Source organism: Pongo pygmaeus, chromosome 1 (assembly GCF_028885625.2).
Source record: "Pongo pygmaeus isolate AG05252 chromosome 1, NHGRI_mPonPyg2-v2.0_pri, whole genome shotgun sequence".
NCBI classification, from domain to species: Eukaryota; Metazoa; Chordata; class Mammalia; order Primates; family Hominidae; genus Pongo; species Pongo pygmaeus.
This window is the reverse complement of record NC_072373.2, coordinates 66,851,287-66,871,389: the sequence shown is the minus strand read 5'-3', so window position 1 is coordinate 66,871,389 and position 20,103 is coordinate 66,851,287. Positions and strand designations below refer to the sequence as shown.

Here is a 20,103-nt window from a genome sequence, read left to right as displayed (position 1 = left end):
AATCAGAAAAAGCCCTGAACGAGACAAATTTACAGCTGAATTCTACCAGACGTATAAGAGTTGCTACCAATCCTACTGAAACTATTCCAAAACATTCCTCCCTAACTCATTCTTTGAGGCCAGCATGATTCTGATACCAAAACCTGGCAGAAGCATCAAAAAAAGGAAACTTCAAGCCAATATTCCTAATGAACATAGATGCAAACATCCTCAACAAAATATTAACAAACTGAATCTAGTAGCACATCAATGACCTAAGTGGCCATTAGTCAAAAAGCTAATCCACCATGATAACATTAGCTTTATTCCTGGGATGCAAGGTTGGTTCAACATACAAAAATCAATAAATGTGATTCAGCACACAAACAGAACTAAAAACAAAAACCACATGATCATCTCAACAGATGCTGAAAAGGCTTTCTATAAATTCAACATCTATTCATCTTAAAAACTCTCAACAAGCTAGGCACTTAAGGAATATACCTCAGGATAACAAGAGCCATCTATGACAAACCCACAGCCAACATCATACTGAATGGGCAAAAGCTGGAAGCATTCCCCTTGAAAAACAACAAGACAACGATACCCACTCTTACCACTTCGATTCAACACAGTACTGGAAGTCCTAGCCAGAGCAATCAGGCAAAAGACAGAAATAAAAGGCATCCACATAGGAAGAGGGGAAGTTAAATTATCTCTTTAGAGACTATATGATTTTATACCTAGGAAACCTCATAGCCTCTACCCAAAAGCTTCTAGATCTGATAAACAACTTTAGCAAAGTTTCAGGATACAAAAATCAATGTACAAAAATCCATAGCATTTCTATACACCAACAATGTCCAAGCTGAAGAACTAAATCAAGAACACAATCCCATTCACAATAGCCACACACACAAAATAAAACACCTAGGAATACAGCTAACGAGGGAATTGAAAAAGCTCTACAACAAGAATTGCAAAACTACAAAATGCTGTTGAAAGAAATAAGAGACAACACAAACAAATGGAAAAACATTCCATGCTTAAGAATAAGAAGAATTAATATTGGTTTTTTGGGGTTTTTTTGAGACGGAGTCTCGCTCTGCCGGCCAGGCTGGAGTGCAGTGGCTGATCTCAGCTCACTGCAAGCTCCGCCTCCTAGGTTCATGCCATTCTCCTGCCTCAGCCTCTCGGGTAGCTCGGACTACAGGTGCCCACTACAATGCCCAGCTAATTTTTTGTATTTTTAGTACAGACGGGGTTTCACCGTGTTAGCCAGGATAGTCTTGATCTCCTGACCTAGTCATCCGCCCGCCTTGGCCTTCCAAAGTGCTGGGATTACAGGCGTAAGCCACTGCGCCCCGCCAAAAGAATCAATGTTGTTAAAATGACCATGCTGCCCAAAGCAATGTACAGATTCAGTGCTATTCCGATCCAACTACAAAAGAAAGAAAAGAAAGAAAGAAAGAGAGAAAGAGAGGGGGGTAGGGGAAGGAGGGAGGGAGGGAGGAAGGAAGGAAGGATGGAAGGAAGGAAGGAAGAAAGGAAGCAAGCAAGGAAGGAAGGAAGAAAGGAAAGAAGGAAGGAAGGAAAAGACAAAGAGAGAAAGAGAGAAAGAAAGGAAAGAAAGAAAAGAAAGGAAGGAAGGAAGAAAGAGAAAGAAAGAAAGAAGGAAAGAAAGAAAGAGAAAGAAAGAAAGGAAGAAGGAAAGGAAGGAAGGAAGAAAGGAAGGAAGGGGAGGAAGGGGAGGAAGGGGAGGAAGGGGAGGAAGGGAAGGAAGGGAAGGAAAGGAAGGAAAGGAAGGAAAGAAGGGAAGAAAGCAAGAAGGAGGGGGAGGAAGAGGGATCACATATGAAATAGTGAATAAGGTTAAGAGCAATGACAGTGATCATGGGCAGGCAATGCTCCTAGCATCCCCTAAGTGGCAATAAAGAGCACAAAAGGAAGTGAAAAAGCCTAAGGGATGGGGGGTAAAAATTTGCAGAGCATATATCTAATAGGAGTCTAGTATTCAGAATATATAAATAACTCTTATAGTCAATAACAAGAAGACAAACAACCCAATTACAAAATGGGATATGAATTTAATAGACGTTACTCCAAGGAAGATACACAAATGGCCAACAAGTCCATGGAAAGATGTTCAACATCTTCAACATCATTAGTCATTAGATAAATGAAAATCAAAACTACAATGAAATACCACTTCACACTCACTAGGATCACTGTAATTTTAAAAATAAAAGAAACAGAAAAAGTAAATAATAAAAAAAGATAAAAGTTTTGGTGAGGACTGGAGAAATTGGAACTCTAATACTTTGCAGATGACAATGTGAAATGTTTCAGCCCCTGTGAAAAACAGTTTGGCAATTCCTCATAAAGTCACACATATGACCCAGTAATTCTAGTCTGAGGTATATACCCCAAAGAATCGAAAACAGGTAGTCAGACAAACTCTTGCACACAGATGTTCACAGTCCCACTTTCCTCAATAGTCAAAACGCAGAAACAACTCAGATATCCACCAACTGATGAATGTATAAGCAGATCGTTGTATATACATACAATAGGATATTATTCAGCCAGAAAAATGAATGAAGTACTGATAAATGCTACAATGTGGATGAACCTTAAAAACATCATGCTAGATGAAAGAAGCCAGACATAAAGGTCAGATATTTTACGATTCCATTTATATGAAATGTCCAGAATCATGAATCTACAGAGATAGCAGATTGTTGGTTGTCAGGAGGTGGGGGAAAGGGGAAATGGAGGTATGGGGTTCTGGTTTTGGGTAATGAAAATGGTTGGGAACCAGACAGATGTACACAGCATTGTGACTCTACTAAATGTCACTAAATGTCACTTTAAAACAGTTAATTTTGCTATGTAAATTTCACCTCAAGTTTTTTAAGAAAGGAAAAAAGATACAAAAAAAAAGAAGGAATAACAGAGCACACTGTCTCTGAGGAGGCAGATGGCAACAGAATCAGTAGTACAGATGGAAGAAAACTGATTAAATTCTTCTTTGTACTTCGTATATTTTCAGACATGGTTATCACCTTCTGTAGCACTTCAGGCAAAATCTGGCAAAAATGATGGTTATATTATTGGGATATAAACTGCAAAATAGTAATAATAATATCAGTTGACATTTATTTATGTGCTAGGCATTTTGCTAAAAGATTTATATAAATTATTTCACTTAAGCCTAACACTCTATGAGACAGACTTCATTATTCTCTCTTGCAGATGAGGAAATAAGAGAAACCATGTAATTTGTTTAATCTCATAGAAATATTAAGAAGCAAAACTGTGAATCAAATCCAGGTTTTTATGATCTTAAAGTCTATGTTCTCCAACATCACACTATACCATCTCCAGATTGAAAGAAGGAACAGCCTGTGATCAACAAGAGGATAAAGGCCTATGATACACAATGGGGATACCACTGTTTCTCCTAGATCTGGGAGAATGACTAATGTTTAACTTTAGTTCAGAAACTGAAACAAGTGGTAAACATTTATTGAGCACTTACTATGTGCTGGGCATTATTCTAAGCATATTACAAATATAAACTCATTTAATCTTTACAACAACTCTATAAATATGAAACATAGGATTATTATCCCAGTTTTACATATGAGAAACTAAAGTACAGATGGGTTAAATAACTGGTTGAAAATCACCTAACTAGTAAGTGGCAAAACCAAGAATCCAGGCAATTTGTCTTTACAGCCCATGCTCTTAACTAGCACCGTATATATATATATATTTTCTCTCTCTCCTTTTAAAGCATTCTGCAAGTAAGGAAATTGAGGCTTAGAGGTTATGCGCTTTGCCTAAGATTATTTGTTAAGTGGTCTCAGGGTATTTGAACATTGGGTATCTAACTACAAAGTCCATGCCTTTCCACTGCACTGCTTATAAAGATCACCAACATAAGATGATGGGCATGAATAAACTGCGTCTAAGGGGTGGGTATAGAGCAAGAATTCTCAGTCAAGAATCTTCAAAGATGAGGAAATTGTTAAAGCTTATATGCACAGCAGCCGGGCGCGGTGGCTCACGCCTGTAATGCCAGCACTTTGGGAGGCTGAGGAGGGCGGATCACGAGGTCAGGAAATCGAGACCATCCTGGCTAACGGGGTAAAACCCCGTCTCTACTAAAAATACAAAAAATTAGCCGGCGTAGTGGCGGGCGCCTGTAGCCCCAGCTACTCGGGAGGCTGAGGCAGGAGAATGGCGTGAACCCGGGAGGCGGAGCTTGCAGTGAGCCGAGATCGCGCCACTGAACTCCAGCCTGGGCGACAGAGCAAGACTCCGTCTCAAAAAAAAAAAAAAAAAAAAAAAAAACTTATATGCACAGCTATACTACTATCAAACTATAATATTTCATGAACCTCAAAAGTAAATCTAAAATCCAAGGTCTAAGTAAAGTGGAAGCTGATGATACTTTCTCCTCACAGTAGTCTCCTTCTAATTATTCTGGCCTCCAAATTTCAGGTATAATTACACAAATGAAAACAGGATTGCAAAGCACTGAACAAAAAAAATCATAGAAATTTCTGTCATATAAGAAAGTGAATAAAGCCAGGACCTATTTAAAAGTGAAAAGGAGAAGTAAAAATAAAAATGACAAAATAAAGCTGAGGATAAAAGCAAGATTTATACATTTTTAAAAAGATGTTTTAAAAGGTGTTTATAAAGATGTTAGTAGAATAATCAACATGATTGAATAATATGCTCCAATAAGTAATTAAAAGGAAAATTAAATTTTGTTGAAAAGAATAAAAATTGGTAGAATAGCAGACAAGACTGTCTAATATGCCAGCTTTATCTTTCATCACTCTCTTAGATGTTAACCACCAGCCTTGGTGGCCTTCTTTCAGTTCCTTATATATACTAACCTCTCTTGTTACACACACTAATTTATTCATTCACCAAAAATTGCTGGGCACCTACCATGTACCAAGCATCATGCTAGGTGACTGGATGAGTGGTGAATACTCTTTGCTCTCAAGAAGCTCACATACTAGTGAAAGAGACAGACATTAAATAGCCACAAAAGTGTTAAATGTAGTCAAGATAAAGGAAAGTGCCAATAGGGAAAAATACAAGGTACTATAATTGTATACGGCAGTCTAATGTATTATGAAAGGTTGAGAAGGCCTTTTCCTGTGGAAATATTTAAATCAAGACCTGAAGGATGAACAGTGGCTCAGCAGGCAGAGGAAACAACACAGCTTATCCCAGGATGTGGGGTGAGTGAAGGAAAAAAGTGAGTGTGTATGAAAGTGATGAGAAGTATGAACAAGATAACTCCCAGAAAATTGTTATTAGCAACCAAGTAGATGATGGTACCACTTATTGAAACAGAGAACTCCAGAATGAAAGCAAGTCAACGGGATAAGATTATGAAATTAATTGCAGACAATTAATTGATGTACTGGTGAGACAATTAAGTGGTCATAAGCAATAGGCAGTCGGACACATAGGTTTGGGGCTTAGAGCAAAAGTTTGGGCTATGCAAATACATTCTGGAAAAGTACCTGTATATATAAGTGAAGTTATGAGAGAAGATTAGCTAAATCACTTCGGGATAATATAGTGCATAAAAAAGACAAGTACCAAGCATTTAGAGGACATGAGAAAAAAAGTAACTAGAAAGAATGAAAACCAGGAAAGTATACTAACATAAAACAAGGAAAGAGATTATTTCAATGAGAGAGCTTTGAAATGCTACTGAGAGGTCAAGTGAAATGAAAATATTTGCTCTTTGGCCTAGAACATTTGTTTGTTCTTGGGCTGGATAAATTTATATTCATCCTTCAGGATTCACCTGAGTTATTTCTTCTATCCAGCATTTCCAGACTCCTAATTCTGTCTTATGTACCCATCCTACACGTACTCTGTACATACCCTTATCATAGCATTTATCTTTCTGTGTCATAATTGTAACTGCCTATATACTTGTGTCCATATTTCCACCATGCTTGAAATTTTCAAATGTGTGAAGAAGGAAGACTGTGGGTCTGGATCAACATTTTGTCTCCCCTAAATACAGTCTTTCTCACGTTTATGTCTCATCTTCACCATAGCAACTAACACAGTACCAGGATACAAGGTTAGTACTCAGTAAATATTTGTCACCATTTATTTATTTAGTATCTATTATATGGCAATAACTGAGCTGGAGGTAGTTGAGAAAATAAGGCATTAATAATTAGACAAGGACTCCACCCTCAGGGAGCTTCTTTTCCGATTATACACAGCTAGTACTTAAATAACAAATAAGAATAGTTTAATTCTTACCATTTCAGTAGTCATCACTTTTGCTACAATATGTGTTATAGTCTTTCCAAATTCTCTTTTTCCTTTCCTACGCCTCAGAATTCTTGGAAAGAAAGGTCCATGAACTCTATAGTTGAAAATATTTAGTTATAATTAAATTAACATGAAAAAGACTGACCTTGTCCTTACTTGTAAATAAAAACTTGGTACTAAGCATCTTAGAAATGTTTTCATCAATTATAAGTTTCTTGAGAGCAATGAGCAACTTGAGAATGTAATGATTCAGATCTTTTAGATAACTGCATGTTTAAATCCTTAAACTCTAAAATATTTTCATTTTAATTGATAGTACCTGGAAATCTGCATGCAACCCTCTGCAACAATTGCCTCAGCTACCTCAACCTTCCAATACAGTAGAAAAATTTCCTGGGTGTATTTTCATCATCCATTGAGTTGTAGACTCACACAAAGATAGGTTATGCCTGTGACAGGGAGGCATCAGAATATTTTCGAATATACCTAATTTTAGATACTATGCTCAATTAACATATCGTTTTGTTTCAAAGGATATTATCTCCATAAAATAGTTGGCTGTTGGCCTCCCAGCAGAACTGTTCCAGCTTCTCTCTTAGTTGTTTTTATATTGTTTGCTATTCAGCACTTCTAATTAGTTCTTTCTCTTCTTCCTGCTTTTCTTTATGTTTCCTGTTCCTATCTCTATCATTTAAGTGTCTCCAACAGAAAGTCAGATAAAAAGTTTCAGTATAACTGTTGGCTTTTATCATTACTGTCAGCCAAAAGGGACACTCTTTTTCCAATAGATATGGATTTACCAGTAATCTCTTTAGTATAATCTTTTGCATTCTCTGCAGCACTTTGATTATTGCTTTATGCTAAGAGGATGTGGCTTTAGTGTGCATATATATATATATTTTTTTTTAATTAAAGACAGGGTCTTGTCCTGGAGTATGTATATATATACATATATATATACACACATACATATATATACACACACATATATATACACACACATATATATATAATACACACATATATACACATATATACACACATATATATACACACACATATATATATACATATATATATATATATATATTTTTTTTTTATTAAAGACAGGGTCTTGCCCTGGAGTGCAGTGGTGCAATTATGGCTTACTGCAGCCTTGACCTCCTGGGCTCGAGAGCAATCCTCCCACCTCGGCCTCCCCAGTAGCTAGGACTACAGGCATGTGCAACCTTGCCTGGCTTTTGTTTTTTTTGTTTTTTTTTTTTTAAGAGGCAGGGTCTCATTACATTGCCCAAGCTGGTCTTGAACTCCTGGCCTCAAGCAATCCTCCCACCTTGGCCTCCCCAAGTGCTAGGATTACAGGCATGAGCCTGGCCAGTACCAATATTTTTGAGCTGTATCTCAATTATTATATATTTTTGTAAAACTTATGATTTCAGGAAACTTTCTAATAATTTTCTATGCAAGTTATTAAAAACTGAATTTAAACATATAGCAGTATCCTCCAAAAGTTTCAATAAACATTTCAAAATCAAACCCACTCGGCATTTTTATATCTATTTAAGCAAGTGGTCTTGATCTTGAGAAACAGGGAACCATTCATACATTTTTTTTTTTGCTATATACCAGTTAATTAGCTGCTCCAAAAGTAAGACATCCTAAACATTCAGGAAACCACAGTAGTTTATCATGCTATCCTAGTTTTAAAATCAAAGGTATATATAGGTGTTTTTTAATCAAGTTTATTAAGGTATAATTTACATAAAAGGTATTCATTTTAAGTGAACTATTCCATGAGATTTCACAAATGTATATATGCTTTTAACTCAATCACAATAATAAAGATATAAAAAATTTCCATCATACTGATAAGTTTCCTCATGCATCTTTGCAGTCCTGAACAAACATTGGTCTGCTTTCTGTCATTACGTATTTCCCTTTCTTCAAATTTTTCTTAATAGGCTTTATTTTTCAGAGCAGTTTCAGATTTTCAGCAAAGTTGAGCAAAAGGAAGAGAGTTCCTGTATATCCCTTGTTGTTCCCCCGCACACACAACCTGACCCACTATAAATATCTGGCACCAGAGTGGTACACTCGTTACGACCGATGAACCTAGATTGACACATCATTATCACCCAAAATCCATAGTTTACATCAGAGTTGACTCTTGGTGTTGTCCATTATAGGAGTTTGGACAAATGTATAATGACATGTAGCCACCATTACAGTATAATACAGAAGAGTTTCACTGCCCTAAGAATTCTCTATGCTCTGCCTCTCCCTTAATACTTGGGAACCACTGATTTTTTTTTTTCACTGCCTCCACAATTTTATCTTTCCAGAATGTCATATAGTTGGAGTCATACAGTATGTAGCCTTTTCAGATTGGCTTCTTTCACTTAGTAATATGCATTTAAGTTTCTTCCATGTCTTGTCATGGCTTGACAGGTCTTTTTCTTTTTAGTGCTGAATAACATTCCTTGTCTGGGTGTACCACAATTTATACATTCACCTGCTGAAGGACATTTTGGTTGCTTCCAAGTTTCGGCAATTATGAATAAAACTGCTATAAACGACCATGTGCAGGTTTTTGTGTGAACATAAGTTTCCAACTCATGTGGGTAATTATCAAGGAACGTGATTGCTGGATCATATGATAAGAGCATCTTTAGTTTTGTAAGGAACTTCTAAACTGTCTTCCAAAGTGACTATACTATTTTGCATTCCCACCAGCAATAAGTGAGAATTCCTGTTGTTCCACACCTTTCTAGGAATTTTTTATGGAATTTTATTATTTATTTATTTATTTATTTGAGCAGAGTCTTGCTCTGTTGCCAAGGCTGGAGTGCAGTGGCATGATCTCAGCGGCACGATTTCAGCTCACTGCAACCTCTGCCTCCCGGGTTCAAGCGATTCTCCTGCCTCAGCCTCCCAAGTAGCTGGGACAACTGGCCTGCACCACCATGCCTTGCTAATTTTTGTATTTTTATTAGAGATGGGGTTTTGCCATATTGGCCAGGCTTGTCTCGAACTCTTGACCTCAGGTGATCTGCCCACTTCAGCCTCCCAAAGTGCTGGGATTACAGGCGTGAGCCATCCTGCTCAGCCTCTCAATGGAATTTTAAAGTGGAATAATATACTATGCATTCTTTTGTGTCTGCTTTTTTCACTCAGCCTATTTTTGAGATCCATCCATGTTATTGTTATTGTGTGTGTTAGCAATTTACTTCTTTTTTTTTTTTTTTTTGAAACAAAGTCTCACTCTGTCACCCAGGCTGGAGTGCAGTGGTGCGATCTCAGCTCACTGCAACCTCTGCCTTCCAGGTTCGAGCAATTCTCCTGCCTCAGCCTCCTGAGTAGTTGGGATTGCAGGCACACACCACCACGCCTGGCTAATTTTTGTATTTTTAGTAGAGACGGGGTTTCACCATGTTGGTCAGGCTGGTCTTGAACTCCTGACCTTGTGATCTGCCTGCCTCAGCCTCCCAAAGTGCTGGGATTACAGGCATGAGCCACCTCACCCGGCCAGCAATTTACTTCTTCATATTGCTGAGCAGTATTTCATTATAGGATTTTCTATATACAAGACCATGTCATCTGTGAATAGAGATAATTTTACTTCTTCCTTTCCAATCTGTATGCTTTTTATTTCTTTTTCTTGTCTAATTGCTCTGGCTAGAACCTCCAGTACAATTTGAATAAAAGTGGCAAGAGTAAATATCCTTATCATGCTCCTGATTGTAGGGGGAAAAACATCTCTTCTTTCACCACAAAAAATGATGACTGTAGCTGTGAGTTTTTCATAGATAGCCTTAAACAGGTTGAGGAAAATGCCTTCTATTCCAAGTTTTTTTTAGAGTGTTTATCATGAAAGGGTGTTAATTTGTCATATGATTTTTCTGTGTCCATTGAGATGACTGTGTGTCTTTTTTTTTATTCTATTAATATTATGTATTATACTGATTGATTTTCATATTTTAAAACAACATTGGATTCCTGGGATAAATCTCACCTTAGTCATAGCGTCTGATCTTTTTATATGTTGCTGGACTCCATTTGTTAGTATTTTGTTGAGGATTTTGTATCTATATTCATTAGTGATATTCGTGTAAGCTTTCTTTTCTTGTGATGTCTTTGCTTTTGGATTCAGAGTAATATATTGGTCTCACAGAATGAGTTGGGAAATCGTTACCTTTTATTTTCTGGAAGAGTTTTTGAAGAATTAGTGTTGATTCTTCTTTAAACATGTGTCACAATTGACCAGTGAAGACATCTAGTCCTTGACTTTCCTTTGTGAGTAGTTTTTCATTTGCTAATTCAATCTACTTGTTATAGAGCCAGTCAGAATTTATGTTTCTGCTTGAATCATTTTTGGTAGATTGTGTCTTACTAGGCATCTGTTCATTTATTCTAGGTTATCTAATTTGTTGGCTTATTTATACTATTCCTTTGTAATCCTTTTTATTTCAGTGTAGGTTTTTATGTGGACCTAAGTTTTCAAATTAATTGGGTAAATACCAAGTAGGATTGCAACTGCTGAGTCCTATGGTTAAACTATGTTTCGCTTTGTAAGAAACTGCCAAACAGTGCTCTAAAGAGGCAGTACCATTTTGCATTCTAACCAATAAAGAATGAGAGTTCCTTTGCTCAACATTCTCAGTAGCAATTAATATTATCAGCTTTTTGGATTTTAGCCATTTCTAATAGGTATGTAATGGCATCTCATTGCTGTTTTAATTTGCAACGTACTAATGACAAATGAGGTTGAGCATCTCTTTATATGCATTTTTCTGTCTGTGTGTCTTCTTCGGTAAAGTGTCTATTCAGATCTTTGCCCATTTTTAATTGGGTTGTTTGTTATGTTTGAGTTTTATGAGCTCTTTGTATATTTTAGATACAAGTCTATCAGATATGCATTATGCAAATATTTTCTCCTAATCTGTGGCTAGTTTCTTCATTCTCTTAATAGTGTATTTTTCAGAGCAGTTTTCAATTTTAACGAAGTCCAACTTATGACTTTTTTCTCTCACATAACATACAGTATTGTTGTGGTACCTAAAAACCCACTGCCAAACACAAGAATATCTATAATTTCCTATGAGTCTTATGGTTTTGAGTTTCATGTTTAGGTTTATGGACCACTTTGAGTTAATTTTTGTGAATGGTCTGTATCTAGGTTCACGTTTTTGGATATAGATATTCAATTATTCCAGCACCGTTTGTTGAAGAGAATATCCTTTTTCTATTACATTTCTTTCGCCCTTTGTCAAGTCAGTCTACTCTATGTGTGGATCTTATGGACTCTCTAATCTGGACTATATAAGGACTCTATTTATGGACTCTATTTCCTTCCACTGATCTATCTGTCTATCTATCTGTCTCTTCCATTAATCTGTTCTTTCACCTATATCATACTGTCTTGATTACTACAGCTTCACAGTAAGTCTTAAAATCGAGTAGTATGAGTCCTTCTACTTTTTGGCTATTCTAGGTTTCCTGCCTTTCCACATGAGTTTTAGAAACAGTTTGCTAATCTCTACAAAATATTTTGCTATGAATTTCACTGGGATTGCACTGGATCTACAGATCAAGTTGGGAAGAACTGACATTTTTAAAATATTGGGTCTTCCAATCCAAGAACATAAGATATCTCTCCATTTATTGTCATCAGTGTATTGTAGCTTTCTGCATTATAGGTCCTATATTTTGTTAGGTATATACCTAAGTATTTCACATTTTTGGTTCTACTGTCTATAATTTTTAAAATTTAAAATAAATTGTTCACTGCTGGTATATAAAAAAGCAGTTGATTTTTGAATATTAACCTTGCTTCCTGTAAACTTGCTATACTCATTTATCGGTTTCAGGAGTTTTGTTCCTTTTTGATTCTTTGGGATTTTCTACATAGACAATTACGACATCTGCAAATAAAGATAGTTTTATTTTTTCTTTTCCAGTCTGTAGACCTTTTGTTTCTTTTTCTTGTCTTATTGCATTATTTAGAACTTCTAGTATGAAGGTGAATAGGAATGGTAAGGAATTGTACATCTTCCCGGAGAACCAAACCCTTTATCATCATGAAATGTCCCTTTTTGTCCCTGATAATTGTCTTAGTTCTTAAAGGCTGCTTCATCTGAAATTAATATAGCCACACCAGATTTTTATTAATTAGCATGAACATGAAATATCTTTCTCCATCCCTTTACTTTGAACATATCTGAACCTTTATAAAGTGGGTTTCTTACAGATCACATATAGTTGGATATTGTTTTCTTGAATCCATTTTCATAATCTCTGCTTTTTTATTTAGACCATTTACATTTACAGTTATTTTGACATAATTAACATTTACCATATTGTAGCTGGTTTCTATTAATACAGAGGTTGCTCTTGTCCTTTGTTTCCTTTTTCCCTTTCTTTTCTGCCTCTTCTAGTGTTTTGGTTGCTTTTTTGTTTTTTGTTTGTTTGTTTGTTTTTGAGACAGAGTCTTATTCTGTCACCCAGGCTGGAGTGCAGTGGCATGATCTCAGCTTACTGCAACCTCCACCTCACAGGTTCAAATGATTCTCGTGTCTCAGCCTCCTGAGTAGCTGGGATTACAGGCATGCACTGCCACAAATGGCTAATTTTTGTATTTTTAGTAGTGATGGAGTTTCACCATGTTGGCCAGGCTGGTCTGGACTCCTGATCTCAGGTGATCCACCCACCTTGGCCTCCCAAAATGCTGGGATTACAGGTATGAGCCACCACACCCGGCCCTGCCTCTTCTAGTTTTAATTTAGCATTTTACTTTGTTCCATTGTATCTACTCTCTTAAATCAATTATACTTCTTTTTTTAAAAAATTAATATTTGCCCTAGAGATTGCAACATATATTTTTAACTAATTTAAGTCCACTTTCAAATAACACTATACTACTTCACATGTCATGCAGATACCATGTAACAGAGTATTCCAATTCTATCCTCCCATCTTTTATGATATTGTTTCATTTATTTCAGTAATCCATAAGCTTTAATTACCTAATGAATCATTACTACTATTCTGTTAAATAGCTATCTTTTAGATCAGTAAACAATAGGAAAATTGAGGCTGGACACAGTGGGTTACACCTGTAATCTCAGCACTTTGGAGGTCGAGGTGGGAGGACCGATCACTTGAGCCCAGGAGTTTGAGATCAGCCAGGGCAATATAGTGAGACCCTGTCTCCACAAAAATAAAAATAAAAAAATTAGCCAGGCATGGTGGCACACACCTGTGGTCCCAGCTACTCAGGAGACTGAAGTGAGAGGATCACTTGAGCCTGGGAAGTCGAGGCTGCAGTGAGCCATGATCACATCACTGCACTCCAGCCTGGGTGACAGGGCAAGACCCTGTCTCAGAAAAATAAATAAATATAATATATATAAATAAATAATATATATAAATATATAAATTATATATATTTATATTAATATATATTATATATTTATATAAATATATATTTATAACTATATATTATATATTTATATAATATATATTTATAACACATAAATATATAAATTATATATAATATATATAAATAAATAATACTAATAAAATAATTTATTTTACCTTTATTCCTTCTCCCACATTGTTCCTTACTATATGTAGACATGAGTTTTTGTCATTTTTCTTCTCCCTGAAGAACTTCCTTTAACCTTTCTTGCAGAACAAGCCTACTAATGATAAACTCTCAGTTTTGTTTGTTTGTTTGTTTGTTTTGTTTTGTCTGAGCAAGTATTTCTTGCTCACATTTGAAGAATAATTTCACTAGATACAGAATTCTAGTTTGGTGGTTCTTTCAACATTTTGAATATTTCTCTCCACTCTCATCTTATTTTCATAGTTCCTTCTGAGAAATTCTTGTTCACTATAGTAGGTAATGTGGGTTTTTTCCTTTGGCTTCCTTCAAGATATTTTTTCTTTATTTGTCGTTTTATGCAGTTTAAATATGATATACCTAGGTGTTGATTCTTTGATATTTATCCTGTTTGGTGTTCTCTGAGCTTTATGGATCTGTGGTTTTGTGTCTGTATTTAATTTTGGAAAATTCTCATCATTATTAATTCAAGTATTTCTTCTGATCCATTTGCTCTTCCTTCTTCTTCTGGTATTACAATTACACATATGTTAACACCTTTTGAAACCGTCCCACAGTTCTTGAATGTTCTCTTCAGTTTCTTTCATTCTTTTTTCTTTGCATTTCAGTTTGGGAAGTGTCTATTGACAAATCTTTAAACTCATTATTAATTCTTTCTTCCCACAATAGATCATGTATCCCAGCTATTGATGAATTTTAAATTCTCTGACTGATGAATTCCAAAATCATACCTGAGTCTCTTTGTGATATTTGCTTTGTTTCTCTGAACTGTTTTTTTTTCTTGCCTTTTAGCATGCCTTATAATTTATTGTTCAAAGCCCAACATGACAAATCAGGTAACAGAACAGGTTAAAAGGCCTTTAGTGTGAGGTTTTATATTAATCTGGCCAGGTTGTGTTTAATGGGTACTATAGCTGTAGGTGTCAGAAGCTTCAAATTCCTCTAGTTTCCTTGTTTTTGTCCGCCATCTTGTCTTTGTGCTTCTTATTTTTTCTTTTTTTTTTTTTGAGACGGAGTTTCACTCTTGTTGCCCAGGCTGGAGTGCAATGGCGTGATCTCGGCTCACTGCAACCTCCGCCTCCCAGGTTCAAGCAATTCTCCTGCCTCAGCCTCCCGAGTAGCTGGGATTATAGGCATGCACCACCATGCCCGGCTAATTTTGTGTTTTTAGTAGAGATGGGGTTTCTCTATGTTGAGGCTGGTCTCAAACTCCTGACCTCAGGTGATCCGCCCACCTTGGCCTCCCAAAATGCTGGGATTACAGGCGTGAGCCACCGCGCCCAGCTTGTGCTTCTTCTTCTTCTTTTATTTTTTTCTTTTAAGAGACAGGGTCAAAAAAACAAACAAACAACAACAACAACAACAAAGAGACAAGGTCTCGCTCTGTTGCCCAGGCTGGAATGCAGTAGCATGATCAATGCTTACTGCAGCCTCAAACTGTTCGGCTCAAGTGTTCCTCCTGCCTCAGCCTCCCAAGTAGCTGAGACTACAGGCACACCCCACCACATTCCTAGCTAAATTTAAAAAATCTGTTTGTTTATTGTAGAGATGGGGCCTCAATATGCTGCCCAAGGCTGGTCTCAAACTCTTGGCCTCAAGTGGTCCTCCTACCTTGTCCTCCCAAAGTGTTGGGATTACAGGTGTGAGCCACCATGTCCAGCCTGTCTTTGTGCTTCTTTTAAAAACTGTTATGTAGACAGACTCTGTCTATGTCTTGCTACTCTTTTAGCTATAATCCAGTTATCTTATTTGCTTCACATATTATATATAGAGGAGGTCTACCTCTTCCTTTCTTATGCTTTGGCCAAAATCAAAAGAGTTAAAATGAAAGATAAGGAAAGAAATGGATTAATGAGTTCTTTTGGTCAAAAAAAACAATGATTTCAGTGAATTCAGCTAATACAATTTTCCAATACTGATAGTTGTACCTTGTGCTTACCTCATAAATTAGACATCTAATTTTATACTTCACTTTAATCAGAACATATACCACAAATTAAGTGCTATGATAAAATAATAACCATGTAAACTTTTGCTTCTATTTGAAATAGAGCAAATTATTACCGGAGGCGTAAATCTTCCCACATTTTCAATAATCCACAGAGCATGACTATCTCATAGTATTTTTTCCAGCATTCAACAGCCTCTGCTGCAGATGGATCTTCTTTAATATTGCTCTGATACTCAATGAGCTCGACACGTTTGTTTTTATATTTCTCCAAAGTTTTTTTAAAACGTTGTGCGATAGGACCAGGTATTGTTCCATCCTGTATATCACACCACCTGAAAATTATCAACATAATTACAATGTTTATTTTTTCTAATGTGCGGTATAAGTTTATAAACTATACTTACAAATTAATTCTTTCTTCAATAAGTGCAGTATAATTCTCACAACTTTCTTCATCATCCCAGTCTCTCCAAAGAAAGTCATAAAAAAACCTACGATAAACCAAATTAAGATGACAGTAATCAAAAACAGCCACTACTGATTTAGAGCTACACGGATATTTTGATGTCAGAATTCTCTACCTCAATCTTAATTCTTAAGCAAAATATTTTAAAATGACCTTTGAGTGAACTAAAATAAAAGGTAAAACTTTAAAAATTAGATGATTTGCATCCTATTTTAGGTTACAGTAAATGAGATAATGAGTGGGACTGTAAAATTGTTTCTAAATTTTATAGATTTTGGCTATTATTTGCTCAAAAAATAAATAATATGTAAGATACTACCAAATTTGTATGGGAGGAAAACATTAGAAAAACAAAAACATGACAAAAAATATTCTGTATTTTGTTTGTGGATAGCTTCCCTCAAATTGTATCAACTTATAAGAAGCAATCATAATGTGAATGATGATATCTAGTATTTGTAATGCCTTTAAATTTGAGAAATGAATGCTAATAAATTTAAGATGCTTAAATATGAATAAAAGTTAATGTTACTTATTTCAAGAATTCTTTTAAATTTTATTTTTATAAAATGCAAGATCAAAAAATTGCAAACTTTTCATTACCCATATATAATGTTTCTGCAAGGAAATGTTTTTACTAAAAGTTACAAATACAATATGTTAATTTAAGATGGACAAATTTAATCCAGCAGTAGTGAGTGAAAATTAAATCAGTAAATGCTTATAAAGTGATTATATGAGCAAAGCCTTCACATTAACTTTTGGATATAATAAATTTAACTTTCAAAAGTAAAGGCCCTAATACCTGACAACTTCCAAGGCCAAAGCAATATCATGTATATCAGTATCTTGTCCCTCAACAGGATACACTTCCAAAAGAGGCACACTGTGTTCCAGTTCCTCCAAAATCTCATCAACCAAATCTCTTGGAATATTTGCAATGTTGGAAGAAAAGGGCTCAGCAACAGAAACGGTAACTTTGAAACGAGATGATGAGTCTTGGTATGGCTCACAAGTTACCTAAGATAAATATCATAAGAGATAAGAGATATAGTTACAAATATCAGTAAACCACAGGATTTCTTTCTCATATATGAGATCCTTATAAAGTTTCTTCTTTTAAATTTATGACTTCTTCAACAATCAACATACAGAATAATTATAGATCAATATTAAGTATACTATCAATAGTTTTACAAACCCTACTTCTTAAACACATTTTTTTTTCAGTTTCATGAAAGGAATTCTGTGTCTCCTAAATTATTTGTTTTCTAAGATTGAGTTGCCAGACTTTGAGATTTCATAAAACAGTGTGTGTGTGTGTGTGTATATACATATAAAGCAGGGTCTTACTGTGGTTGCTCAGGCTAGTGTGCACTGGCTATTCACAGGTGTAATCATTGCACACTAATCCTCGAATTCCTGGGCTCAAGCCATCCTCTTACCTCAGCCTCCTCAGGACCTGGGACTACAGAAACATGCCACTGTGCCCAGCTAATATTATCGAAAAAATTTTGAACAAATTTTGCCATAAAAGTATGTTAAATATAATAAATCATAATTATAAGCTTCCAGTGGGCATCTAGCACACAGTAAGCACTGAATAAAGTAGCGAAATAATAAAAATGACGATAATAACAAAAAAACAAACACAAACAAAAGCATGTTAAAAAAAAAAGCCCTGCTATCTGTATTACACCATTGGTAGAAGAATGGCTATTCAAACACCAAAAAAAAAAAAAAAAAAAAAAGGAGAAAGACATAAAGAGTAAAATTCTTTTTTTTTTTTCAAAATTGAGATTTTATTGGTTGAGGATCAGTTCAGACATTTCAATTTGTACACAATTCTTAACACATGTAACAAAAATCTAAAAAGCCATTTATTGTAATTATTTTTTAAAGTTATTCCAGTGACTTTCCAGCTTAAAATTTGGAAGCAAATTTTCTTTAAGAGGCTATCAAGTACCAGTATCTTCACATGTTGGTCAGCTGTTACATACAGCTCACCAGTTCACAACTGAATAGCACCTACACTACATATTCAAATTTGTAACCTTTCACAGCACAATAACAAAGTTATTAGGAAAACAGGACTACTACAACCAAAGACGTTACAGAGTGCACACAATTCTGACAGGGAGAGCCATGATCAAACAGTGGTTTTCTTTAGGAAACAATTCTTCTAAAAAACATGGGAATGGAAGTAATTTAAAATGTTCAAGACATTAAATGCAGGACTGATTCCACACTGCCATTTAATATGTTTTGTATTATAGGATATAAAAACTAACCCCCCACCTATGGAATGTTAAGCTGACACCCGAGACAGTCAAAGCCTCCCGTAATTCAATATCCCACACTATTTTCTGGTTGTACCAAAAAATAAACAACCAGCAAATGATTTCACCTCTTAAAAAAAAGCATTTACACTTAAAAAATGGGATGAGGTGGGATTCCGTCCTTCTTAAAAATGTTTCTAGAGCTACTAAAAAATTTGAATTTACAAAATAGTTGATAAAAATATTCCTCTGGATTGTACAAGAAGGGAGACAGGGACCACTGATAAGACATGGTATATGGTATTAATCAGACTTGGCTTCTTTCTCTCCTGCTTCATCAGAGGCTGGACTCTCCTCAGTTTTCGTTTCCCCATTTTCTGCAGGTAAATCTTTAGTTTCTTGGTTAGACACTTCGGCCTGTTTTCCCTTTGCTCCCCTTTTCCCTTTTGTTTGCACTTTTTTGTCGGAAGATTTATCCTTCGCTGCTGCCTTTTTCGGCTTCGCTTCCACTGTTGCAGGAGGCTTAGCTGACAACCGCCCCGATCTCCTGTTGGGCTCTTCCTTGGCGGCCCCTTCGGCGGAGCTGACCTTCCTCTTGGGCATCCTGGCGGCAGGGAGGGAGCATGCCGGGTGCCTGCGGGCCGCGGCGCGCAGAGAGCCTCCGCGAAACTGGGCTGCCTGGCCGCTGCCACTCCTCCCGCCGCCCGAGCTACTGAGACCCACCAAGAGTAAAATTCTTAAGTTGATTTAGCTTCATGAACAACATGCTATATTGTTTATTCATCTTATTTCACCATAGTATAGTGATACTTCCCTGCACTTGTCTGAAAATCAGTGCTTCAGAACCAAAGTTGATAGTTTTTAAAAAATTTAATAAATTACATATTAATACAAATTTTAAAATGTTGGCACAAAATTTGTATTAACACAAACACTTCCAAAATCTGTTCTGAAAATTTTCAAGTACAGCCAGTGAAATTCTTTATTTTTTGGTAGAGTTATGTCACAAAAAATATTTTAAATATCAGTAAGTGTTATATCATCAGCACATAAAACAATATTCATTTAAATACAGGAAATATCTTCAAATCACTAACCAAACTTTGAAATACAAAGTTTATAACTAATTTAATATAAATTATGTTCTTCAAAGCAGTTATGGGACAGAAGAAAACTTAGAAAATAGAATAACAACTTAAAAGTGTGTGTTTGAAGATAATAAATGATCTGCAATCCATATTTGTGACAGGACAAAAATATATTTCCAAAGAGTCATTATGAAATATGATACCGAGCTTTATATTTTAATATTTTAGTTCTCTCTCTTTTTTTTAAGAAACAAGGTTTCACTCTGTTGCCCAGGCTAAAGTGCAGTGGCACAATCATAGCTCACTGCAGCCTCGAACTCCTGGGCTCAAGCAATCCTCCCTGCTCAGCCTCCCAATTAGCTAGGACTACCTGTGCCACCATGCTCGAT

The 20,103-nt window shown here is 35.8% G+C and overlaps 2 protein-coding genes across 2 annotated transcripts in view; both read right to left on the bottom strand.

Annotated features, from left to right (window-relative positions):
* Positions 1-20,103, bottom strand: part of SHCBP1L (SHC binding and spindle associated 1 like) — a 54,811-nt gene that overhangs the window by 23,623 nt on the left and 11,085 nt on the right. Inside the window, 4 exon segments of the mRNA XM_054455511.1 lie at positions 6,298-6,403; positions 15,995-16,213; positions 16,286-16,372; positions 17,153-17,367. Coding sequence (XP_054311486.1) covers positions 6,298-6,403; positions 15,995-16,213; positions 16,286-16,372; positions 17,153-17,367 — 627 coding nt within the window.
* On the bottom strand, positions 18,824-19,244 carry LOC129016272 (non-histone chromosomal protein HMG-14-like). Its single transcript, XM_054455523.2, has one exon. It carries the CDS (start codon positions 19,227-19,229, stop codon positions 18,930-18,932), a length of 300 nt encoding a protein of 99 aa, XP_054311498.1. The 5' UTR covers positions 19,230-19,244; the 3' UTR covers positions 18,824-18,929.